At 34.1% G+C, this 27,310-nt stretch overlaps 1 protein-coding gene across 3 annotated transcripts; it reads left to right on the top strand.

Annotated features, from left to right (window-relative positions):
- Positions 1-9,900: 9,900 nt before the first annotated feature.
- Positions 9,901-26,738, top strand: LOC122001472 (protein DETOXIFICATION 46, chloroplastic-like). Of its 3 annotated transcripts, XR_006117382.1 has the most exons (9): positions 9,901-10,036; positions 10,106-10,174; positions 10,283-10,393; positions 11,268-11,396; positions 24,293-24,370; positions 25,452-25,523; positions 26,235-26,297; positions 26,371-26,539; positions 26,654-26,738. XR_006117382.1 is itself a non-coding variant. In XM_042556228.1 (8 exons), exons 1-8 carry the CDS (start codon positions 9,914-9,916, stop codon positions 26,470-26,472), a joined length of 747 nt encoding a protein of 248 aa, XP_042412162.1. In that variant the 5' UTR covers positions 9,901-9,913; the 3' UTR covers positions 26,473-26,738. The 3 variants fall into 3 exon arrangements, 2 of the variants coding, with proteins under 2 accessions (XP_042412162.1, XP_042412163.1); XM_042556228.1 differs by having other exon boundaries at positions 26,371-26,738; XM_042556229.1 differs by lacking the exon at positions 11,268-11,396 and having other exon boundaries at positions 26,371-26,738.
- Positions 26,739-27,310: the final 572 nt, after the last annotated feature.

Below are 27,310 nucleotides of genomic sequence, written 5' to 3' on the forward strand. Positions count from 1 at the left end.
GTGTTTACCTAAGAAAGGAAAAAGGAAAGCTTGTCATTTTATCATTATATGTTGATGATATGCTAATAGCTGGAAGCGATATAAAGTGTGTGATAGAAGTCAAAAGTTGGCTTTTGATCCGGTAGTAAGAGCGGGCCCCCCCCTGCAAAGTCAACGCCAAGTGGAAGTCACCGGAGCAGCCGCCCATCCGGGGAGAGTGTGGTCCGACCGGACGGACGGCCGTAGAAAGGACAAAAGGTAGCAGGAAATATCTACAAGTTGATAGGGACTATAGTTGTAGGTGGAGTCTGAATCAGGCAGTACAGTCTTGTGGCACATGCGACTAGAGCATATGGGTGAACGTGGGATGCTAGAACTTTACAAGAGAGATCTGTTGAAGGGTGTCAAGACATACAAGCTTGAATTCTGCAAATTCTGTATTCTTGGAAAATAGAGCAAAGTGCAATTCAAGACGGCAACAAACAAGACGAAGGAGATTCTGAACTATGTACATACGGATCTTTGGGACCAGCCAGTGTAACATCACGTGGAGGGCACTTGTATTTTGTGAGTTTTACTGATGATTTCTCACGAAAGGTCTAGGTATACTTTATGCGTCACAAGTCGGAAACTTTTGCAAAGTTTAAATTATGGAAAACTAAAGTGGAGAACCAGACCGGAAGAAAGATCAAATGCCTTAAGTCAGACAATGAGACTGAGTACACAGATTCAAAGTTTCAAGAATTTTGTGAGTAGCATGGGATAATGAGGCATTTCTCGGTTCGCAGGACAGCTCAGCAGAACGGGGTAGCGGAAAGGTTGAACAGGACAATCATTGAGAAGGCAAGATGTCTCAGGCTGAATGCAGGGCTTGTAAAGAATTTCTGGGCGGAAGCGGTGAACATGACATGTTATCTTATTAATAGATCACCAAGGACAGTACTAGAAGGCAAAGTATCAGAGGAAGTATGGACAGACTTTGACAAAGTCTCTGATAGAGCTAGATAAGCCAAGGAAGTTGTAAATCTTTTGCACTGGCTTTGGCTACTCCCCATCTATTAACTACTTCAATCTTATTTGGGTCAACTGAAATACCTTCTACGAGAGGCTACCTTAAATTCTCTAGAACCGTTATGAGAAATTGCCCATGTTCTTCATATGACAAGGAGTATATTAGGATATCATTGTAAAATACAATTACAAAATAGTTTAAATATTTCAGAAATACCAAATTCATCAAAACCATCAAGAGAGTAGTAGCATGGGTAAGCCCAAAAGGCATTTTCAATTACTCATAATGTCCCTACTGAGTTTGGAAAGCAGAATATTTAATATCCACATCTCTATCCTTCAATTGGTGATAGATATATTTCAAATCAATTTTTAAGTACACATAGGTGCACCTAATGGTCACAGCATTTAATTATCTATAGACGACCTTTTTTTTTCTTGAAGAAAAGAATTGGAGCACCCCATGGAGAAGCACTAGGGCAGATAAAACCATTATCTATCAATTCTACAAACTCTTCTTCAATCTTCAGTTCTTCCATCTCTTTCAATATTCTTTGATATAGAGCTTCAGTACTGGAGTCGTGCTAGCAAGTAGCTCAATGACAAACTAATCGTCTTGGCTATAAGCACGGGATTTTTTCTGAAATTAATTTCTTGGAGAGTTGCACTGAGCTATGGACATCAAAACTTACCAAATACAAGGGATATTTGTTAGAATCTGAGATAATAACCGTCAAGCATGAAGTGCTAAGATAATAGATAACCTAGTCTATAATCTCAACAAACTTTAATGATGGATGATATTAGGGTCTAAAAGAATACACTTTTGCTTGATAGTCAAGAGTGACATCATTCTTTAAAAACTAATCCATGCTTAAAATAATATCAAATTTAGACATCTTTAGCACCTATATATCCGTTGCAATAACATAACTACAAAAGTCTAATGAATAATGCTAATCTCCCAATTTGACATCAACTCTCTGCCTGTAGTACATTACTAATCTTATGTATCCACATAGGAAAAATAGAGGAATTTGAACTACCAATATCTATCAGTATATCAAGAGAAATGCTATCAACTAAATTGACACGTTGAAGAACTGAGCTTTTGTTCATTGTGCCTCTTTATGAGTCGTGTCATACACATGTCCCAACTCCTAATTATGCTACTAGCCTCTCTAGGTTGAATACAACTTTGGTCCTTGGAAGGCTAATGCAAGTTCTTTTGGGACTTATAGGTTTGGAGAGGTAGCAAATAGAAGTGACATTATTGTAGCAAAAAAAAAGGTGATTACGCTCACCCCAGACGTCCCTCACAGCCTACCCCCAGGTTGTGTGAAGGGAGGTAAATCATCATATCAGTTTATAGCCGACAACCAAGTGGTTAGAGGTTGGGAGAGATTTTTTTTTCATGCGGGCGTGCCCGCCAAGAATTGACTCCTTGCCCCATTGTAGCAAAATTGTCAAGTAAATAAGGCGGCAGCGGCGGCGGGTGTTATTATAATAGAGGTGATGGGTTCTATTGTAATAGAGGTGGTCGGTATTGCTGTGATGGAAGTGGTTGGTATTGCCCCAAATAATCCTGCTATGGCAACTAGGACTGCAAATGATACAATTGCAATTGCTGGAATGACTACGGAGGTGGGGGATATTAAGGTTTCAGGAATGCAAATGATACAACTATGATTACTTTAAAGAGTATGGAGGTCGGTGTTTTATTGCTTAAATGACTGGACCTTTTTGGACCTTTCTATTGCCAAGAGTTAGGAGGTTGTGATATAGGTCGACCTTGCTAGAACTTGTTAGAACTCAAGGTACAATCTCTACTCAAATGCCCTTATAACTTGCAATAGAAATGTGTTTTGGTCCAATAGACACTTAAACATTGGCCTTGTGCGCTAATCCAATATGCATCATAGGATCCTCACAGCCTCCTCCAATTATATTAAGGTGGGTGTGAGGATCCTATTATGTTTTATCCATGGTGGCAAAAGTTGATTCGCTTGCCCCAGCGCCTCCGCTAGCCCATCCTAGGCCAACACGGAAGAGGTAAATTACGGGTGGCTACTAGCCTTGGGCAGTTGAACAGCGCTATTATGTTTTATCCATCTTTTATGGGTGTGAGTACCACCTAGCTGTACTCCCTACAATTTGGGTTTGAGTCTTGGCATCCTAACCACTAGATCGATTACCTCAACTCTACTATCTTAACTGTGAGATTTGTCGGCTAACCTCCCTCTCTTAGGAGATCTGCTGCTTAGTCATTTCAATGAAAATTACTCGTTAAAAACTTCCGGATATGTATTAATAGAGAACCTAAACATTCAAATCGAATATAAGTTGCAAGTCCTTGGGTAAAATGAAATGTACAATTATAATATCGAGGAACCATATGTGGACAAAACTAGGCAAATCCGCTAAACTCCGCATTGTATTCCATCATGCTTATAAACTTCTGACATTGAGAAATGCAAAATGTTGTAGGAAAAATATTCCCTCTCTAATGGCTCTCTTAAGATTGTGTTTTACATCCTCTATCATGTAACAACTTACCCTCTAAAATGGTAGGTGTCTTAACTCTCTTATCTTGATTGTGAGGTCGTTGACTAGTCTCCCTAGCTTAGGGGACCTGTTGCTTAGTCATTTCAATGAAAATTACTCAGTCAAAAACCATAAAATTAAATGTACAATTATGATCCCAAGCTGCCATATATGGACAAAACTGAACAAGTTTGCTAAAGTCTGCATTGTATTCCATAATGCTTCAATAAGCTGTTTGAGATTTATAAATTTATGATGCTGAGCAACACAGAACATTGTACGAAAATATTCCCTCTCCAATGCTTCTCCAAAGATTGTGTTTTAAATTCTTTGTCATGTATGCTCTAAAATGGTAGGTTACTAACTCCACCTTCTTGGTATTTGAACATGATATATATTCAAAGGTACACTTGTGTCGTCCAATCATTTATATGCCTCTTAAGGGTTACTACCTCCATAGGAGAATGTTAAGTAATCCTTTGCCAATTTAGAAAACAAAGAAATCCAGGTTTATCCACTAGTATGTTTCCTGTAGGGGTAGTCGGGTCAACTACTGGCACCCCCAGTGGATTAGAGCCCACTGTAGGCAGCACATTTGTATGGCCAACAGGCCTTGCACTGAGATCAAACCAAGAATCCAAATTGTGTTGCCAAGATAGGACTGGTATGCACTCTAAGCCTTAAACAATCCACTAACTGATAGATGCATACCACGTGCTTAGCCATTATAGGTATGTTTACCTTGAGGCATTACATGACATAACAAAATAAAGTTTTACAATAAATCATAACTGAATTTCTGAAACAACGATTAAAAATGACTCCTAAAACTTATTGCTTATAGATACACCTCGACTTATTTGAAAATATCTTATGTCAAGAAATTTCAAAACTAAAAAATGAAAAATAACCCACAAAAATAAGCAAAACAGACTTCTGTACCAACTAAGGCTGATGCAATAGGAGTGCCATTCCACTGACCAAGATACAAAACACTCAAGTCAATAAGACCTATATAACAAATAAGTATTAGTGCAAAACAATGTGATTGTTTCCCAGTATCAAGGAGATTACTCATTGAATTCTTACTTCTAAAGTGAGGCTAGTTTGCAGGGCAGTGGTGCCCTGGATGTAACGTAACAAACAACAGGTGATAGCTTCCAAGGGCACATGGGCTGACAATGATATTATGGTGTATAGGCAACAAGAAAGGAGGGAGAAAGCAAGGGAAGAGGGGAAGAAGTCCAAAGTGAAAATGCAGCGATAATGCAAGGGTGCACAGGCAATCCTCGATGGTGGGGTGTCGTGCAATGGAAATAGCGGGAAAGAGAAGAAAAGAGAAATAGTGGGAAAAGGGGAGGAGGTGGATGATGACAACAATTGTGGCTCTATGTGGTGGTGGTTGTTTGAGGGATGAGCAATAGTGATTGCATGGTTGCACATAAGTTGAATGAGAGGGAGAGGGGAAAATGAAGAGAAAGAGTGAAAGAAAGAGAGAGGGGGAAAGCTATCAACAGAGGATAGGTAGCTAGCAGTGGGTATGGCTAGCTGCTCATGAGTGCAAGAAAGGCATTGTGAATGACGACAATGTGGAAAGAGGGAGAGGAGAGCAATCGGGTGATTGCATGGAGAGAGACTATATAATGCCAAACTTCAAATATTTCACTAACTCATCTTAACGCGTTTAAACCAGGCTATCTCAAATATAAATTTGATAATCAATTTTTTTTTCTTTTGTTTAAAGTCCTAAATCCTATCCTTCAGCGATTCATCAATCTCTCACGCCGATTCGACTACCTCTTGCCTCCTCTGGAAGCATCTGCTCAACGATCGGTAAATTTTTCAGTAATTTATTTTATGCAAATAATTTTTTTGCCTCTTGTGATGCTTCCCGCATCACGGGACGCATCCAATGCCACTGGGATCGTGATGTTTTTTTAAAAATTAATTTATTATTTATTTAATTCAAATAATTCCTCATTTAATTGGTTAATTCAAATAGACTTTTATAAATTCTAATTAAATTATCCAATAAACTATATAAAAATATATTTAAAATTAAAATACTTTTATAAATTTTATTAATTTATTTATATTCTAATATTATATTTAAAATTTAAAAATTCTAATAAATATTGTTAATTAATCTATATTCTGATATTTTTATTTAAAATTTAAAAATTCTATTAAATCTTATTAATTCATATAAATCATATTTATATTCATCATTTTATATTTAAAATTTTTAAAAAATTCTAATAAATTTTATTAATTCATATAAATCACATTTATATTTTGATAATGTCTTTTTACTGATTTATATTAATGTTTTTTTTACTTATTTATATTTTTTTATTTATTGATTTTAGTGGTCTTAAGTCTTAATCATGTTAAATATAATAATTCCATCAACTCGAAAGGATATTGCTTTTATATATAATTTTTTTCTTAGACTTGTTAATAATTCTAAAGTTTCTAAATTTATTCTTAAATCACTTTTTAGGTTATTAAATTACAATGGCAAGCAATCCATCTTCGACGACATCCGTTACTCAACATAAATCTAAGATTCTTAGGAGAAGGTCAAATGACATCAGATGGGAGTTTGAGATGTTGATTGATCATAAGAATCTTGACAAAATTAAATGTAAGGTGTGTGAAAAAATGATATCTGGGAGTGTATAGGATCAAGGAGTACATAGGAAATATATCTGGAAATGTATTTAGTTGTCGAAAAACATCTCAAGAAGATAAAAATAAGTGCAAAGTGACTATTTTAGAAGGGAGGAACAGAAAAAAGAATAAAATAATGGAAGAACAAAGTTGTAGGGCAGAGGTGACATTTCTCTAGACGAAGAAGGTCCTGAAATTGAAGGGATAGATGGAATTCAAAAACCTCTTCTGCTTGGCCCCATGGATAGATATGTATCGATAATTGCTCCAGAAAATATAGGTTCCGGTGGGAGTAAAGTACTTCGCCAAAAAAATATAAATGAGGCACTTTTCAAAGAGTGAATGAAACAACCCTAACACTAAATTTAACTAAATGAATTATATTTGAACTTTACCGATGAAACTCTTAAACATAACTCAAGTCTCAATTAAATACCCCACTCAAAGCATATGGAATCAACATTTAAAATTCCAGAAATTTAAAACCTCAATAAACTTAATTAAAGCCCTCCCCTCAAAATCTATTCACTTTAGTCTTATGCGGAAATTAAAGGTCTTCGGGAGTGTACTGCCATGGTTTGGATCACTCAAGTGTTAGAGCCTCCTGCCTCAACATCTTCCTCACCTGCAACCATTCATATCTAGTGAGCCTAGTGACTCAGCACATCCAAACCAGTATAACAAGCAGATAAACATACATTCACATGCATTTATGATTTTATTTACTGCAAAAACATTTAACTTTAATTCAATGGCACCCACTTTAATCTAAACCTTTATGCCTAATGCCGACTTCACAGTGTCATCCTCTAATTGATTGATCAATCTATTAACCAAAGTCCTAGGCTGGCAGAGTTCTTTGACCTTGTTATCGTCAAATCCCTCATGCCATCATATAGTACGTATACCATCCCCGTTTTCGACGGATTTCCTTTCTTCTTATGAGTTCACTCCCCCATTTTCGACAGATCCATTTCCTCTTGTGAGTTCACCGCCCCCGTTTTCGACGGGTTCCTCACTACCTCTTGACACATCCGATTCACTTTCTAAAAAAAATATAGACATATTCATAAAATTCTAAACTTTAACCCTCTCGACTTCTTGCCTTAAGGAGGGTACTACATTTTTAGAGTTTAAGGAATCTTCAAACGAGCCACATACAGCTGAATTTATTTTTAAATATGTTGACAAGTGTGTTGAACAAGTAGAAGCTCAAAATATTGTTCAAATTGTAACAGACAATGCTACCAACAATATGGCTGTAGCTAAATTAATAAGAGAAAAATGACTTAGGATATTTTGGAGTTCATGTGCAACTCACACTGTTAATCTCATGTTTGAAAGTATTAGCAAACTTCCACGATATAAAAAGATTATTGAGCAATCCAAGTCTTTTACCATTTTCATTTATGCTCACTATAATAGTTTATCATTGATGAGAAGTTTCATGAAGAAGAGAGACATAGTCCAGCCAAGAGTTACCAGGTTTGCATAAAATTTCCTCACATTATAAAGTTTGATTGAAAAAAAAAATTAGTTTAAGGGCTATATTTACAAGTGATACATGGGAAAAATGTAAATGGTGAAAAACAAACAGAGGGAAATTAGCACTCACTCTACTGTAATAAGCAAGAGTTTTTAGAATGGTGTAACACTTTGTTTGAAAATATTTACTCCTTTGGTAAGAGTTCTTCGATTGGTAGATGGAGATGGAAAGTCATCCATAGGGTTTCTATATGGGAAGCTTTTTCAAGCTAAAAAAAATATCAAGGTGACCCTAAACAATGTGGAATCAAATTATCAATCTATCATAGTGATTATTGGTCAAAAATAAAGGATAGACTTGATACATCATTGCATACCACTGCCTTTATGTTGAATCCCTATTTTTACTATAAAGATAGTTCTATTTCTCTTTGTAAGGAGGTCACAGCAGCGATTTTTGAATGCATGAAAATTTTGCATGCCAATGAGTTCGATTTACAACAAACAATTATTAACAAGGAATTTGCAAAATACAGAGACAAGTCTGGGTTATTTGGAAAAATATTGGCAGCAAAAGTCTATGAAAAAAATGATACATTTGATCCATGTGCATGGTGGAGTACATATGGTGCTCACACCCAATTTCCTAAGAGTGACATTGAGGGTACTATCATTAACTACAAGTTTATTTGGGTGTGAAAGAAATTTGAGTATATTGAATGAGTAAGCTTTAAACTTTAAATCTTTAATTAAAGTAAAGTTTTAATTTTTAAAATTTATATTCATGTTACTAACTATAATATTTACTTTCTCTTTTTTTAGATTCATACAAAGAAAGGAAATAGGTTGGATGTCAACAGGTTGAACAATCTAGTATTTGTCCAATTTAATGCTAGATTGTTGAACAAACGAAAAAAAGAAAAAGAAAGGAATGTCGATGTCCTTCTTGCAAAAAATGCTTCAAATGCACAAGGTTGAATTGTGGATGGTGGGAAGATGATGAAGTTGAACTAGATTCCTGGCTCACATGACAAATGGTTGATGAAGCAAGTGGAGCAGATGAAAAAATCTACAACCTCGAAGAAGCTCTAAAGTGAGAACTTCATGAGGATGATTTTGCATCCAAAGAAGAAGAGGAGGATCACAATAATGATATTGTATTTGTGTCCGATGAAGAACAAGTTGTTGAAAATTATGAAGTAGAATAAATATGTGATATTTTATTGGTTGTATAATTTTAAACTCATTTTAAATTTGATGTTATTGTGTTGGAGTTATAGTATGCGATTTATTGTGTAATTTATGTTGATACCGAGGAATCCGCCTAGCGGTGTCTAGTCCTCGCCTAGGCGGCCTAGGCACTAGGTTTTGGTCTACCGCCTGACTAGCGCCTAGCAAATTTTAAAACCTTGATTTGATTCAATCCTAAACTAGCCTAAGTTATTTCAAATCGATCCTGCTTTTGCTTTCCATGTAATACTAATCACTAATCACCATGTCTATTGATGGATTCCATCCAAACCCAATTTGACTTTAGTTTGACACCTAAAACCTTTTTTTGTTTTGTTCAACACATCTTGTCGTTTAATTTTTTAAAAAAAAAATTAAGGCGTGAAAATATTAATGCAATAAAACTTGATATAACAAGGGTAGTAACAAGTACTAACTGAATTCAACATAATGAATTGAGAAAATAAAATATTTACCAGTTTCCCTTCTGTCAGCATTTTAATTGATACTAGATAGTATCCTTCCACTGTAGAATAATTTTAACAGTTGCAGTATGAGAACTTAGTTGAGTTACTCATAGTCAAAAAGAACAAGAACAATACTTTGTTCAAAGGATCTCATTTGATGAAATACTTTTGTTGTGGGCAATCTCCAGTTTTAAAGCAACACAAGCTAACTTCCTTCAGCTTAGAGTACCCTGACCAGCCGATTTGTTTCCCACATTACATTCTGTGATACTAGACACCAACAAGAGGATGCAGAAGTGCTAGGGAGATATAAGTAACTGGAAGATCTGAAACCAATTGAATGAACCAAGCAATTGTTTAGTTATATAGGTTTGATTAGTAGAGTTAATTCACCCACAATTGGAAAATAATTTTTTTCCCCAAAAAACTTCTTTGAACTTTTTCCTTTTTTGAGTTGTTTGCATATGATTAATTCTGCTATTCTAATGATCTGTTGTGCTAACTTCCAGGTTATTGCTGCTTTTATGATGCTGGAAACCCTTAACAAGTCTGGTTATAGTGCTTTTTTAGTATGCATTCCTTCACTTGGAGAATTGCTCCAAATACTAGCTATTGCTGCTCCAGTTTTCATAACAATGACTTCAAAGGTCTATTCATGTTTATTACACACAGCCCATGCATAAAGATTGTGAGGAATCATAATTGAATATTTTCAGGTTGCTTTCTATTCTCTAATCACCTATTCTGCTACATCAATGGGGACAATCACACTAGCAGCTCATCAGGTCTCTAGACTCTTTGGGACGAAGAAAATTTTCAACATATTTTGCATTGTCTGTTGTATATTTGAATATTCCATAAATAAAATTGTCTAATTATACTTTGTAATCTAGGTTATGGTTAATGTCTTTTGCATGTTCACTGTTTGGGGTGAACCTCTCTCACAAACTGCACAGTCGTTCATGCCAGAGTTGATCCATGGAGTGAATCGCAGTTTACAGAAGGTCAATAATCTTGCTGTTTCCATTATTTTTTTCATGCAACATTTATGATGACCTGTAGTTAACTTTTGATACCATTTTTTAAAATCCATAAAAGATTTTCTTTATTATTCTGCAGCATCATTGTCATCAAATTCATTAATGTGTTTTGTCACTTTTGTGTAGAGAATTCATTTTACATTCAAGCAATAAATTGAGGTTGGTTTCTGTTTTCTGAAATTCTTGCATATAGGCATTGAAAATATGTCAATCAAGTACATAATTCACCATTTTTTTCAACAAATTAAGAACTATATAGTTTCCTTTCATTATACTGGATAGTTAATATAATATGTTTTTTTTTCTGATTTCAACAGCTTGTTCGATTTTTTTTTATTTAAATTCTCGAGCTGATAAGATTTTGGTTTTGATCTTGAGCTTGTGAGATTTCTTCAAGCACTCTTTAACCTGATGATTTTACATGGAGCTGATAAGTTCTGACTTGATTTTGGTTGAGTACATTTTTGTTACTGATGTTCTTTTGCTAAAGAAAAAAATGTTAGACCAGCTTAAAGAGATTTTTTTTCTTTGAAAACAGTTAGTGCTAAATGGAGATTGTTAAGGTTTCCTTATCTCTAAAAATGTTGCTGATGGGTTTGTAATTACATTCTTTGTTTTATCAAGCCAACTAAAATATGTTGCTTTAAAAGTTTTAGTTTTCCCTAGTATTAGTAGATTTGGAAGTTCTATTGGAAGTGTTTTCTGTATTCATTGTCCTTGATAATTCAAACATGTAATTTCATAAACTTCAATTGATGGAACTACTTTGGTCTGTTATGTTCTCCAGTGTAGTGCTTGTTTTTGTGGGTTTTTGACTGAGGCTTCTTTGTCAAACTAGGCACGGATGTTACTCAAATCACTCACTATGATTGGAGTAATAATTGGATTGACGTTGGGAGCTGTTGGAACTTCTATCCCATGGCTTTTGCCTCACTTTTTTACAACTGATGAAATGGTCATTGGTGAGGTTGGTCACTTTCTGAGGATAACTGTTATAAAGTGTCTTTTTTCTTTTATTATTTTCCTTATTTAGGTGGCATGGCCGAGATTTATCATTTTCAGAAAAATATGAGACACAAGAAAGCAGCATAGGCAACACAACTTAATAGGAAACCTATTCCCCTGCTTGACTTGCTGTTGGTTTCTTGTCCACTGCAGGACACAGAGATGAAGATAGCAAAGACCACATCCAACCCTAAAATAATAAAACTTAAACCCCATTACATTTGACTTGTTAACCCACTAAATCATAAACGCATTAAGCCATAACCTAATTGACTCATAAACAAACTAAGCTCTTCGTTCTTACTAGGGGTGGCATTGATTGACCACTTCTTTGTTCCGGTGGGAAGTGACACAAATCAAGGTAGGTCTCCTCCTTTGTCTTCTCCTCATTGGTTCCACTGGTACCATCTGTTGGCACATTGGCGTGACATTGTTGTTGTTTCATTCTAGTTGAAAATCAAAACTTTGCCTTGGATTGAAATTTGGGAGAATTACCCATGTCAACCCCAAGTGAGCCTCCATGGTAATTGGCATGGTATAGAACTCACCATTGTTGTGCGATAATTTTGTCATCTGTACAACCAAAACATAGCTTGCAAATCTCAAATTAAAGAGCACCGCAATTGTGCAATCATGGTATGAAAATGCATTAAGCAGACTTTAACTACATAAAAGACATCCATAAGATCATTGTCACATACTGAGAAACATAAGCAAAACGTACCACAAAGTCGAACTAGATTAAGCAAAGAATTTTACAACACAAGAAAAGTAAAGCAAAAGAAATCATGAATGAAATTCTAAAACATCTTAAAAATCATGAAGTGAATCCTAGAAGATCTAACTCTAACCAACCATTGAACTAGTCTCCTTGGGTCCTAGAGTTGCACAAAAAGGGGGTCGAGGCAAACAAAACTAATGAAATGTATAAAGTAATATAACAAAATAATTCCAAATGTATATTGCAAAGGATAATATTAATAAACTAATATTCTAAATGAGAATCAAATTGTATGAGTACTGAAAATAATATAATCCAATTGATATTTTCTGAAGTATTGCATTTAACTAAGTGTAGTTTGGACTCAATCATGTGTGCTACTCCTTCCACTCTACTATATCAAGATAAAGAGTGACGCCATGTGCACACTATACAATGATATTTGTGGTGCAATCAATCCCTAAGAGACTTGTCTTAAGGGGGAGATGGGGAATTTGTTGAGATAATCATATTTAAATCATGGATGTTAGTGCAATCAACCCTTTAAGATCAGACTGCTTGTGATGGTTTTGGCAAAGAGCTTAATTTAGGCTCATTACTGTATTTGATATATATGTGAGGTTGTGCAAGATTTGAACGAAACACATGGAAACTTGGTATACCCAAGGTGCTTGATGGATTGATGGCTCGAGGATTGTAGAGTTCTGAGAAAGTTAGCATTGGCATCCAAGGCACCACAGGGCACAGGACAAGTAGCATCAGAGTGCTGCTTAGCCGAGGAGATGAACTATGTAAGTGAAGACATGAAGGATGGTGTACGGAGTGAGATGAGGACTCGATGGATCAGAGGGATGAGCAGTTTGACAAGAAAAGATTTCAAGGCATGGTAAGACTTTGTGGGATTTAGTAGTTGAGTGCATGAGGCAAAGATAGAACTCAACTATGGTATCAACTTAATGGGATTCAACCTTAGAATGGTCGTAGTCAAATGTGTCAATCAACTAGTGTTGAATTATACTCGACTAGTTTGAACATCAAACCCTAAAAGTTGTCTATTTGAGGTTTGTGATTTGGATCGACTAATGGCTAAAACAACCAAATGTGATTTTATGAGAACAATTGACTGAATGATGCTATAGAGTTTGATTCAAATAGAGCTACAGATGAAATCTGCAACAAGAGGATTCTACTATCGGCTACAATAAATCCATCAACAAATGGTGCAACTAGTCGACTGATGAGCACTAAAACAGATAAATGATTCCAACTGTTGAAGCTAGAATATGAATATAGGAAGGGATCAAAGGTCGCAAATTGGATATTTGTTCAAGATCTATTCAATGCCAATATTTTGTCCAATTTTTAAGCCTCCTTGTAATCATTTTATTCTCATATCGTAGCTTCTTGTGTAATTATTGGAAGGGTTGTAAGAAGTTTCTTTGCCTTCGGTGCTGCTGAGGAGAGACATTCAGGATTGGTTCATCGAAGGATCGATAGACCATGGACTAGGAGCCTTGGGATGCTAGCGAACTACATTAAATGCCAGTGTCTCTTGGTTTGTTTTGCTAATTATTACTTTTCATTTTGTATATTTATTTTAGTGCACTAACTTACGGGACAAGTGGTACTCACCATCCTCAACTACTCCGGTTATCAATCACACATGTTGAAACATGTGCACTTAGTTTGTTTTGCTTGTTATTACTTTTCACTATGTATATATGTTTTAGTTCACTAGCTTGTAGGATAAAGTGGTATTCACCCCTCTACCACTTCGGTTATTGATCACAAACATTCTAAAAGGATGAGTTTTAATGTGGTTAGCGAATCAATTGACAAAAAGTTTAAATTAGATTTAATGTGTCAAGTGTATATGCTCAAACTTGATAGGAACTATAGGTGCAGTAGTGGAAAAGTCAAAGTTGAGGCTTGACAAGATGAAATTAAACAAGGGTTTGGAAGTTAAATCCTAGAGATGAGCTCTTGGCAAGTGGAAGTTCAAGAGGTTCTTGTCAAATGAAGTCCCAGAGGAGAGCTCTTGGCTGGTGGAAGTCCAAGTGGTGCTTGGTCAGTGAAGTCCTAGAGGTGAGCTCTAGGCAAGTGAAAGTCCAAGTGGTTCTTGGTGAAGGAAGCCCTAGAGATGAGCTTCTAGCAAGTAGAAGTCAGTGAATTTTGGCAGATGAAATCTTGGAGGAACTCCTATTAGGTTCAACAAATGTCAAAGGTAATCTACATGTTTGAAGAGGTGCTAGATGGATGGATCAAGCATCCTAGATTAGCAGGATTCAAAGGAAGAACTCCAAGGGGATCGAGATTTGTCGGGGAGGACTCACGGGATGGAGCATCATCATCATCAAGACATGTGAGATGAGAAAAATGTCATTTGGGGCATTTTGTAGAAGATTTCTTCTTAAGCATGTACTCGATAAAGAACTTTGGATCAAAGTCAATGAAATAGCTCAACATCAAGCAGGTTAGTCGACTCGTTTGGTTTTGAGTCAACTCTGTAATCCATTGTTGGTTTGTTTCTTATAAACAAAAGGAACGTAAATTGACTAATTGGCAGAATAGTCAACTAAAGTTGTCTGAGTCAAATGTCTAATCAACTAATCAACTGTTTATGTATTTAAATGAAATAGTTGTCTAACTTTGTTTGTGGTTAAGTCAATTGATGATTGAGGGAGTTGACTAAAGACATAGTCGTTAGAAGATCAAAATATATATCTAGTTGAGTTGAGTTGACTAGAGACACTAGACTTCTTGATGGGATTTAAATCGACTGGATGTGGGTGTATTCGACTACATATGAAATATTCATAATAGATATGGTTCTAACTTCTAAGATTAGCATTTCAGTTGACCGCTTAAGGAGGATTGAGTCAATAGAGTCCGTAGATTCTTCATAAAGAGGGAGCAAAGACACTTTGAACACTATGGCATCTATGACTATTATTGCATGCTCTTTCTTGTATGGCTACTGTTTTGAAGTGCCATAAGCAACCTCGACGAAGTGGAACTTCGCTCACGTTTTTTCCATCCTCACCTTCTAAGAATTATTCCATTAAAATTTTCCACCTCTAAATATGAGAAATGATTTCAATGTGGTTTCCTGGAGTGACTTGCTAACAAGTTATTTGAGCCTAGTTAAACTTTAGGTTTTGCCTATTCATCCCATCCCATCCCCTCTAGATGCATAGTGATCCTAACAGAGATGACTACCAATACATATATAATATACTAAGTCTATCTCATTTATTAAGTCAAAGACCATATCCATTATATAAATGACTCATCATCTAATCCAACATCACGACTTAACATCCAAGTTGTAACCACCACACTAGGAAATCCCCTCAACCATACTACCACCACGTCCAATCACCACCTTAACCTTCCACTCCTAATGCTCACTACTCGTCTCTCCTTTTTTGTTTAGTAACACTCTCGAAACCACCATCGATACATTGTTATTCCTCCCAACCAAACTTCTACATAAGTATCCCAAAACTCGATTCCTTGCAAGGAAAATGAATAAGTGTAGCACGATGGCTCACTTTCCCAATCCACCACCACAATTTTGAAAACAACTTAGGAACCAAAAACCACTTAATCCCTTGGAGAACCTCCTCTTATGGTTTCACCTAATTCAAAGGAGAGGGAAGAACATACCTAGGATTCATCATTCAAACATCTAAAGCACCATTTATCAGATATGTAGATGGAAAAAGAGCTGCTTCTTGCTGCTAAAGATGGTCCATAATCACTTAGAACTCGACAAGAAAATGAATAACAATGAGCACCAAATTCTACTAACACAAATAATTCAAAAATCCCTAAACTTGTTGTAATATCCCAAACTTTGCTCACAAAACTAGGTTCAAGTAATCTACTTAAACCCACTCAACCGAATCAAACTGAACTAGTTCAACATTGATTTAGTCAAATCAAGCTCAAATTGGGTATAGTTCAAGCCTAAAGAAGACCCAAAATAAATTTCTTCTAATTGAACCTTAAAATGGCCAAACTAACACCTAATCAAACTAAAATTGAGTTCATTTAGGTTGCTAGCCAATGTCAAACACAAGTGAATGTTCTACGGATAGGTTTAAGGTTTAGTGTGAAATACATTTCCACGAGAACTTTGATGTAATATTAAATATACAAAAGTTCTTACACTATAAGTTGGATAAGAACAGACATTATAGGAATACCAATTATTTTAGATTTTAAACATGAAACATATGAATGCTCGCCTGTAAAGTAATGGAAGTAGCACATACGATGATTAGGAGAAGGATTAATATTTTGCGTTTACAATAGACAAAATTGATAGGAGAGAAGGCAAAGATCATAAAAAGCTTAGGTTTTAAGTTATAGTACATAGGAAGGAGTAAAACAAAAAATATACTAGATTATAGATAGTTCGTTAAAAAAATAAAATAATAGTAGTTAGGAAGGGAATGAGGTTATAAGTCTCAAGATTGTGGTTGAGAAAGAAACTAAAATGTAATTAGCATATATGCATTTCAAGTAGGATTGAATGAAGATACCCAATATAGGTTTTGGAAAGTCCTAAATTAGGTAGTATAAAAAATTCAAACAAGATTATTTTGATAGGAAGAGATCTAAATGAACTCGTAAGAGTAAAGAATTAGGAATATGATAGGGTGCATGACATGATTTTGAAATAAGAAATAACAATGAAGTCTTATCCCATTAGGTGGGGTCGGCTATATGGATCTTTTTACTCCATTAAGCTCTATCTCCAATTATATCATCATCTATATTTAAATAAATTTTATCTTATTTTATTGTTGTTAACCAAGTCTTTTTTGGTCTTCCTCATTTGATATGCATATTTGTCATAGTTTCACATCGCCTAATTGGAGCATTTATTGGTCGTCTAAGTACATGCCCGTACCATTTTAAACGTGTCTCTTGAAGTTTTTCCTCAATAGATACAACTCTGACTTTCTCTCTAATGTTCTCATTTCTTTTTCTGTCCATTCTCGTATGTCCATAAATCCACCTTAACATCCTCATCTCTACAACTTTCATCTTTTGCTCATATACTCAGCCCAATATTCAGCTCCATATAACATAGCAGGTCTAATTGCGGTTTTGTAAAATTTTCCTTTAAGTTTTAGAGGTATTTTATGGTCACATAAAACACCCAACGCTCTCTTTCATTTCAACTATCCTGCTTGTATTTTATGTAAGACATCCCTTCATTTGTAAAAATGATCCCTTCATTGTACAATGGATCCTTCCCCGTGACCCCACATGGCGGGAGCTTCGTGCACTGGGTTACCCTTTTGATCCTAAATATCTAAAGCTCTCGGTTTCGGACAACTCGTCATCTCCTATCTTAGCAATTGTCTCATTATATCTAATATTGCTAAACTTAAATTTCATATATTTTGTCTTTATTTTACTAAGCTTAAAACCTTTCCCTTCTAGTATTTCCTGCCATGATTTTAGTTTACCATTTACTCCTTCACGTGTTTCATTTACCAAAACAATATCATTTGCAAACAACATGTACTACGGTACTGTCTTGAATATGTGAGTGAGTTCGTCCATAATTTGTGTTAAAAAATAGGGACTTAGAGTTGATCCTTGATATAACCCTATCTTTATTGGAAATGTTTCAGTTACTCCGCCTCATGTCTTTACTCTAGCTGTTACATCCTCGTACATATCCTTAATTAGTTCAATATATGTTACGTTAACACCTCTCTTTTATAGAATTCTCCATATAATTTCTCTTGGGACTCTATCATAAGCTTTTTCTAAGTCAATGAATACCATGTGTAGATCTTATTTTTACTCTTGATATTTTTTAATTAATTGTCTAAGAAGATGTATAGCTTCTATTGTCGACCTTTCAAGCATAAACCCAAATTGATTTTCGGTCACCGTGGTCTCCTTCCTTAATTTTTTCATATTATTTTTTCTTAAAGTTTCATGGTATGACTCATTAGTTTAATACCCTTATAATTTACACAATTTTATATGTCTCCCTTGTTCTTATATAAGGGAACTAAAGTACTTATCTTCCATTGATCAGACATTTTTTTTCGTTTTCAATATCATGTTAAATAATTTTGTAAGTCATTCAATACTTTATTTCTCTAAGCACTTTCATACCTCTATCGGAATATCATCTGGTTCAATGATTTTTCCATTATGCATCTAATTTAAATCTTGTTCTACTTTTGAAATTTGAATTCTATGATAAAAATTTAAATTTTTATGTTGACCTACTTAAATTACCTAAGTTAAGTTGGTCACCTAAACCTCCATTAAAAATCTGATGAAAATACATATTCCACCGCTCTTTTATTTATCCATCGTTTATTAGTACTCTATTACATTCATCTTTAATACATTTTTTTTTAGATAAAATCTCTTGTCTTTCTTTCTCTCACTTTAGCTATTCTATAATGTCTTTTCACCCTTCTTTTGTATCCAATTTTTGATATAATCGTTCAAAAATTTCATGCTTTGCTTCATTCACTACTCTCTTAGTTTCTTTCTTGGCTATTGTATGTTTTTTAAGTTTTCCTCATTCTTACAAATATATAATTCCTTATAAGCTATTTGTTTTTCCTTTACTTTCTCTTACTTTCTCATTCCACCACCAAGATTCTTTACTTAGTGGTCCATGTCCTTTTTACTCACCGAGTACACTCTTAGTAATCTTTACAAAACTTTCTATCTTGCTTCCTAACCATAAGAAAGTCAATTTGTGATTTATTATTCCTACTTTTGAACGTGACTAAGTATTCTTCTCTTTTCTTAAAAAACGCATTAGCTAATATAAGGTCATATGTTATCGCAAAATCTAATATAGTTTCTCCTTCCTCATTTCTTATTTCAAACTCATAACTCCCATGTATCCTCTCATATTCCTTATTTTTCACTCTGACATACTCATTTAGATCACCTTCTATTAAAATCATTTCATTTGGCAGAATGTTTTGTAATATTTCATCTAAGTCGTCCCAAAACTTTGATTTGGTAGCTTCATCTAATCCTACTTACAGTGCATATATGCTAATTATGTTCATAGTTTCTTTCACCATTATTATCTTAAGAGCTATAAATCTATCCCCTTTTCTAATTACTCCTACAACTTCATCCTTTAACGAACTATCTACAACAATACCCACTCTATTTCTTGCTTTACTCTTTTCTGTGTATCATTACTTAAAACTTGAGTTCTTTATTAGTTTTGCCTTCTCGCCTACCCATTTGATCTCTTGTATACAGAAAATACTAATTCTTCTCCTAATCATCGTATCTTCTACTTCCATTGATTTACCAGTGAGAGTTCCTATGTTCTATGTTCCAAATTTTAAATATTAGTTTTCCTATCATATTTGTTCTTATCCAACCTATGGTGTGAGAACTCTTGCCTATTTAAAACTACACCCAAGTTCTCATGGAGATGTAGCAGTCCTTGTGGATACATTACAGTCGGACCCTGCAACGCGAACTCTTGCATATTTAGCACTGCACCCAAGTTCTGGAGATGTAGCAATCATTGTTGTGGCGCGTTCCTTCCGGAGAACAACCTAGCATTAGCACAATAGTTTAATGGATCTATTCATTGAATATTTGCCTTTTAACGTTGACTGACAACCTAATTCAACCCTCCTCCTTTATCCGAGCTTAGGACCGGCCATGATTGGTTCATCATGGGCGGAGAAGAACAGAGAAGAACACTCGGTTATGCAGAAGTAGGAGCAATAAGTCATAAATTGACTTTTTTTATAGTTAAGAAGAAAGATCAGATAAAAGGGAAGCCCGATGCACGAAGCTCTCGCCATGCGAGGTCCCGGGGAAGGATCCATTGTACGCAGCCTTATTCTGCTTTTTGCAAAAGACTGTTTCCAGGATTCAAACCCATGACCTTTTAGTCACGTGGCAACAACTTTATCGTTGCGCCAAGGCTCCTTGGTGAAAACTTCACTATCCAACATAGATTAATATTGTTAGATATGCGCCTCAAGAGTGATATCAATAGAAGAAAAACATGCATAGTTCCTAAAATCAACTAATGGAAGTCAAAGGACGGGAAGTAACGTATATCTAAGGAGAGGATGGAAGCACAAGTATTCGGAGAAATACATGACGACTCGAATACAATGTGGGATAAGATAATATTAAATTTGAAAATGATGGCCAAGAGCATACTCGGTGAGTCTTAAGGACGTGCATCACTAAGTAAAGAATCTTAGTGATGAAATGAAAAAGCAAGAAAAGAAAGAACAAAAAACGAATAGCTTATATTACACTTGTAAGAACGAAGAAAATTTTAAAAAGTATGTGTAAGAAGCAATGAAAGGTTGAGTGAAGTTAAGTATAAAACTTTCTAACGCTTATATGGATAGTTGGATATAAAAGAAGGGGAAATTAACATCTATAGAATAGTTAAAGTAAGACAAGAGATCTTACCTAAATAAAATGACATTAAAGATTAATGCAATAAGATACTAGTGAATAATGAGGAAAAAAAAAGAGTGTTAGAAGAGGTATTTTTATTATATTTTTTATAAATGTTTAGGTGATCAACTTAATTAGGTAATTTAAGTAGGTAAAGGAGTATAAAAATTTAAATTTTTATTATAGAATTCGAACCAGAGTTTAGGGTTTCGTTCTATGTCGGGCGGAACGGGCAAAACTTACCGTTCCGCCTACGCATCGAAACCTACATCAGAATACCGATGATTTCGGCATGCATCACTCGACAAAAGGAATTGCGTGCGCTTGTCATCGCGCGACAGAAAGAATCGTGCGTACTCGTCGTCGCGCGACAGAAGGAAGGAGGAAGGAAGGAGGAAGAAGAAGGAAGAATGAATCTTTGGGGATAATTTGCGAATTACTTACCTAGAACATCGGCCTCGGCGAGTCCACCAATGAGAGATTAGTAGAGGCGGTGAAGTGTCAGCGGCGGTGAGACGAAGGTGACGGCGACGAGGCAACGACAGCTCACATGTGAAGGGGAGGTGGCGACAGAATCACGCATCGCGATGCGTGAGAAGAAAAAGTAGGGTTTTTAAAAAACTTATAATTAAAATTTAAAATCGTTATTATATATATATTTTCTAATTAATTATTATATATATTATATAAATGATTAATTAATTAAATAAATAGTTAATTAATTAATATAATTATAATATATAATATTATTTTTTTTGTTTTTTATTAAAATATAAAAAAATTAAAGTAAAAAATTGATAATTTATATAATATATAGTTATATAATTTAAAATAATTTTAAAATCAAACTTTAAATTATTTATATAAATTAAAAATAGATTAAAATTTTATAAAAATATTTAAAATAATTTTAAAAATTGATAAATAATTTTAAAATTTTATAAATAATTCTAAAATTTTAATTGTTAAAAAATTAAAAAATATATAAATTTTTTAAATAAATTTGATTTTAGAATGCAATATAAGCCCATATTTAATATAGATTATTTAGAATATATAAATAAATAATTAAATAAATTAAAATCTTATATATTTATTATATATAAATTAGAATTTTTCTATTAATTTATATAATTATTATAGATAATATATTTTTTTTTATCTTAGAATAAGAGATTTAGAACAATAAATATTAAAGAAAATACTTTAAATTACCTATCCTTTATTTTAGAAGTTTTGATAAATGTATGCTATTATGCTATCAAGTTACATAATATATATATATATATAGAAATTGTATCGACACAATATGATACCGAAACTGTATTGTTCCAATCAAGTACCGAAACTTCGGCACGGGTCGAAATTTTAAACCTTGATTTGAACTCCAAAAGTATACTTTAAATGGTATGCAAAATAGAAAATTAGTTAGCTCAGATGATATTTCGATGTATGAAGCTGCCTAGGGAAGCATAGTACTGAATGACTTCGAAGTTATTCAATCTAATATTGAAAACGAAAAGAATATCTAATTAGTGGGCGGTCAGTGGAGGGTAAAGTCCTCTTGTATACAAATAAAAGAGAGTTATAGAATTATGCAAATTATAGGGTCATTAAGCTAATGAGTTAGCATAAAAACTTTGAAAAAAGTGATTAAAAAAAATAAGGAGACCACGGTGATAGAAAAAAAATTTGGATTCTTGTCTTGAAGGTTGACAATAGAAACTATACATCTTCTCAAACAACTATTAAAAAATATCGAAAAGAGAAATAAAATTTACACATGGTATTAGTACCTAGAAAAATTCTATGAAGAAAATTACATAGAGAATTCTAGAAAAGAAAGATATTAGCGTAGTCTATATTAAAATAATTAAGGATATGTACGAGGTTATAATGATAACAGTGAAGACTCACACAAATTAACCAAAGTGTTTCCTATAAAGTTAGGGTTATATCAAAATTGTCTCTATTTTTTTACACTAATGATGAATGAACTCGCTAGACACATCTAAGACATATTACCATGGTGCATGTTGCTTGCAAATGACATTGTTTTGCAGACGAGATGCGCAAACGAGTAAATGTTAAGCTCGAATCTTATAGGAAATATTGAGAGTGAATGGTTTTAGGCTTGGTAAAGTAAAGATAGAACATATAAAATTTAAGTTCAATAATATTAAATGTGGTAAGGCAATTGTTAAGTTAATACATGATGAGTTACTAAGAGCTTTAAGTATTTAGAATTGTTTTGCAAAAGAATGGAGGGGTTGAGAGATATCTTACATATAATAGAAGTGCAATAGTTGAAATGGAGGAAAGTGTTTAGTGTTCTTTATGATCATAAAGTTTTTTAAAAATTGAATGTGCACCTGCTACATTATATGGAATTGAATGTTGGGCTATGGCTTGAGTACACAAGTAGAAGATGAGAGTCGTATAGATGAATGTGCAATCGTATGAGGATGAACAAAATAAGAAATGAGAACATTAAAGAGAAAGTTAAGTTCAACCTATTGAGAGAAAACTCCAAAAGATGTATTTAAGATGGTATGAATATGTACTTAGCTGACTGATAAATGCTCCAGTTAAGTTATATGAAATTATAACAAATACACATTAAATGAGGAAAATGTAAATCAAAGAAGACTTGGTTAGCAATGATAAAACAGGATAAAATTTATATAAATATAGATAATGATATAGTAGAAGATAAAGTCTAATGAAGTAGGAGCTGATCCAATTTAGTCGAATTAGGCTTGGTTGTTATTGTTTTTGAGTATTAATTACCTCAACTAACCTAATAATTGGTTTGATAGATGACATGTATGGAGCAATTCTCAACTAGTTTGAACATGGCATAACTCAAAGACTGGAGTTGACTAATTTGGAGCAGACACATGACCAAGTAGAGAGGATGTGCTGCAACAAGAAAAATGATTCTCTAGTGATTAAGTGGCACATGGCGAAGCGACATTGGGAGGGTTCATTCCTTGGGCCTATAAAGTGAGAAGAGTTCTCACTTAGGTCATTTCCTTGTCTTTTTTCCACTTATAACTCGTAAATCCTTAGAGATTTTTTGATCCAAACTTCCACTACACCTCATCCCCTATCCAAGCCCTTCAACCAAACACTTGAACACAATGCATTTTTTTTCTCAGCTACAAGCGAATTGAATTCAGTTCAGTAGACTCAAGACCACCTAGCCACATTTCGATTGAACTCCACCTAACTTAAATCTTCTAGCCTCATTTCTAATCAAAAGTCAAAGCTGCAGTCGTAGTTAGCACACTTTTGTAATCTGTTATTACTTTGCCACTACAGTACCATAATTTGTATCTTCAGCAAATGTTGTTTTCAAAATCTCCACTTAATTGCAGCAGAAACACATAAAACAATCTAAACTTGTTTGTCTAAAATGTGGATGACCTTGCTTTTTCTTTCTCTGAATATACCATAGTAGATCCATGTTAATGTTCTCAATCAATGGTTTATACTAAAAATAAATTTTGTGTCCATGTTTATAAGTATCAATAGATCAGTGACTATTGTTTTTCCAGCTATACTAGAAGACTGCATTCTCATGTATCAGACAACACATCTATACATGCTAGCTACTTCTTTATTAGATAGGGCCTCTAGTATAAACTTTGGATTTAACACTAGATTAAATATTGGATAAACAGATGCATAAGATCCTGCTTCCTTACTTCCTCGCATTAGTGGTGACACCTTCAATACATAGTCTTGAAGGAACATTGCTGGTATGTGACATTAAATTCCATTGCTATTTCCTATCCTAAAATATATTATTATACTTTGTTTTATGTTATCTTTAATTTACAGCACTCTGTACTTAATCCTTTTAAAGGAAACAAACGTATGCTTGTAACCAGGATTCTTCCTGCATGCCTGCTTAAATTGAAATATATTTGTTGTTGTTACATGGTGTCTGAAGAAATAAAGGAAATAGTAGCATTCTTCTTACCTATGCAATCTCTTTGTTTATTCATGTTGAGGATTGAAAATAGGAATAATTGGATATTGATGACTATGCAAGTATTTGTGGAAATCATCCGTCACATAGAGAATATGAGTATTTGTGACAATATATGCTTTAATATGGCTTAGATGCAAATTTATTTTCCTTCTCTCTGTGTAACTTCATTTTTTATTCTTCCTCTAGGCTCATTCCAAAAAAAATCTTTGTTTCATTTTCTAATATATGTATTATCAGCAAGAAAGCAACATCTATCCACTTTTTTTTATATGAGCCCTTATTCTACAGGTATGGATACTATTAAAAAGGAAGACATTGTGTGTGATGGGTTCTAGTAGGAATTAAGAGCTTACTCAAAATAGGTCCATGATAAATTTTCTTCTTTGGTTCATGGGTGTAAAGTGCCTACGACTATAAGATATAGTTACCTAGTGTATATTATCAACAATTATTTTCCAAGAGATTATTCATTTGCAAATATCCTTGTAAAGAACACACTCTTAAATTATTTTGATAAAGTTTTGATATTAATCATTGATTTGCATAAGTGCAGGCAACCAGATAAATATATAGATGTTGATGACATTGCAACATCATTAAGTTAATGTTGCATTTGCTTAGAATTATGATATGAATTTCCTTTTGTTGAAATTTGTTAATCACATTCTGATAGAGATTTGTGTTAAAATCATTTCTTTATATTTGAACATATTGCTGATAGCTTTCTTCCACCTGAAACCTATGCATATTTTTATAATTTGCATATACAACTAATCATCAAAACCTTGATATTCAAGTTTACTCATGCTTATATTGATGCTTTCAGTCTTTCATGTTTGGTGCAGGCTGGTAGAGATCTCAGGTTTTTGAGTCTGTCAATGAGTGGTTGTTTTTGTTCAGCTGGACTTATCTTGTTGGTATGAGATTTTCAAATATTGATGCCTCCTTAGATTATTGTTTTCACCAACGACCCTCTGGTATTCCAGTTCTTTCCTATATCTATATACTTCTGATCTCATATTAGAATATCTTGTCCATGCTTCAAATGGTTGCATATTTGTGCTTGTTCACCATTTTTTTTAAAGACACTTATTCTCTTTACCACTTAACTTTGCCTGTAGTCGTTCTACAAAGAGACTTATTCAGTGTTGGATTATGTTCTTCTAATGAGCATGAAGTCTACATTAAGCAATGAACTTGAACATGCTATAGTTTTGCACGACCAAATTAGACAACTTCATTTCAGTCTCTGTTCAAGGTTTTATGTTGATACACAAAAGCACTGTGGATATTATACATAGCATAAATTGTAAATTTAAACTAGTCTATGATGAAAAATATAAATTCATGTAGGATTTCAGTGCGAGATGTTAGATCTTAGCCATTTAACTTTGGTAAGAAATGAAATTGTAAGAAGAAAGTTATTCAACAACTAGGTTAATATCTCGAGTCATTTTGTGAACTTCCGTGTGGGTCATCATCATGTTTCCTTCTTCCATGCTATCCTAGCATTTGACAGTATTGTCATGTTCTGAAAGCTATTTAAATTTGCTATCTTATGGACTATGTATGAAATGTGCCTCCCTGTGTTCTTGTGTGCTACCTGTCTTATGTGGTTTTTTCATCAGCTTGTAAGCAGTACAGGCTTTGGTTTGCCAGGCTGCTGGTGGGCCCTTGTTGCATTTCAATGGGTAAATACTGGTACTACAAAGAGTTCCAGTGTATTCATCTATTTAAACTAACTGCCATTTGAATTTTCTATAGGCCCGCTTTACACTTGCATTACAAAGACTACTGTCTCCACGAGGTATGTTGTACAACGAAGGTAATGACCCAAATGAACTGGTGAAGTTGAAAGCTACATAGAATCGTGCATGCAACCTCAGACAGGACGTCAAACCTCCTGCTGGTTCCCCAAATTATATATCGTATGGTAATTATTTTACTGGAACCGAAGTGTGTTTCTTGCACATTAAGAATGATTTTTCCGGTTGTATATTACTCGAACTTCTTCAGATGTGGTCAAGTTAATATTATTTATTTACAGGGCTGCCCGTCCCTAATTAAGAAGAATGTTTCCTTGTTTATCTTCAATTGTATTGAAGAAGAAAATTACCAAATAATCTTGCTTACCTCGTCAGAAGTAGATTCTGGTGTGTATAGGAACCTTCTTTTTGCAAAGTCTTAAACTGGCTTTTACTTGTTTTATGCAGCTTCTTGTAGTTCCTTTCACATGGAGGTGTGGCTTGTAACTATTTGAATGCCGCCTTTTTTTTCCCCAGATATCCACACCCTTACAGACCCAACTAATTGCTTATTGGACTGTAGGCTTTGTTGGGGTGAGTTGCAGTCGTTAGTCGCAAAGTCGCAATCATCTCAGGTTGGATTTGGCATTGGAAGGAAAATTCCATTTTGCAAGATTTTAAGCAACCGAGAAAATAAATTAAAATTGATCTGTGGAAGAACTAAGAATTTATTTTCCCTTTAATTTTACACCACTTTCACAACAACCAACCATTTTCACTAAATGAATAAAAGTATATTGTTGTTTTTATGCGATTTATCTTTTCTTTCCTCATCCATCCTTAGATAAATGATGAATGATATGGAAACACCAAATCTGAAACATTAAAATTTTTAATTTTTCACTACATAAGATGTTCAATCAAGCCAAGGGTGACCAATTTAATCTTATGAAAATTTT

The sequence above is a fragment of the Zingiber officinale genome, chromosome 7A (assembly GCF_018446385.1).
Source record: "Zingiber officinale cultivar Zhangliang chromosome 7A, Zo_v1.1, whole genome shotgun sequence".
Lineage (NCBI taxonomy): Eukaryota > Viridiplantae > Streptophyta > Magnoliopsida > Zingiberales > Zingiberaceae > Zingiber > Zingiber officinale.

Coding starts and splice junctions, on each gene's coding strand:
- LOC122001472 (XM_042556228.1), top strand. CDS start 9,914: ATGATGCTGGAAACCCTTAACAAGTCTGGTTATAGTGCTTTTTTAGTA. Junction 10,394..11,267: donor TGAATCGCAGTTTACAGAAG/GTCAATAATCTT, acceptor TTGTCAAACTAG/GCACGGATGTTACTCAAATC. Junction 26,298..26,370: donor CCCTTGTTGCATTTCAATGG/GTAAATACTGGT, acceptor AATTTTCTATAG/GCCCGCTTTACACTTGCATT.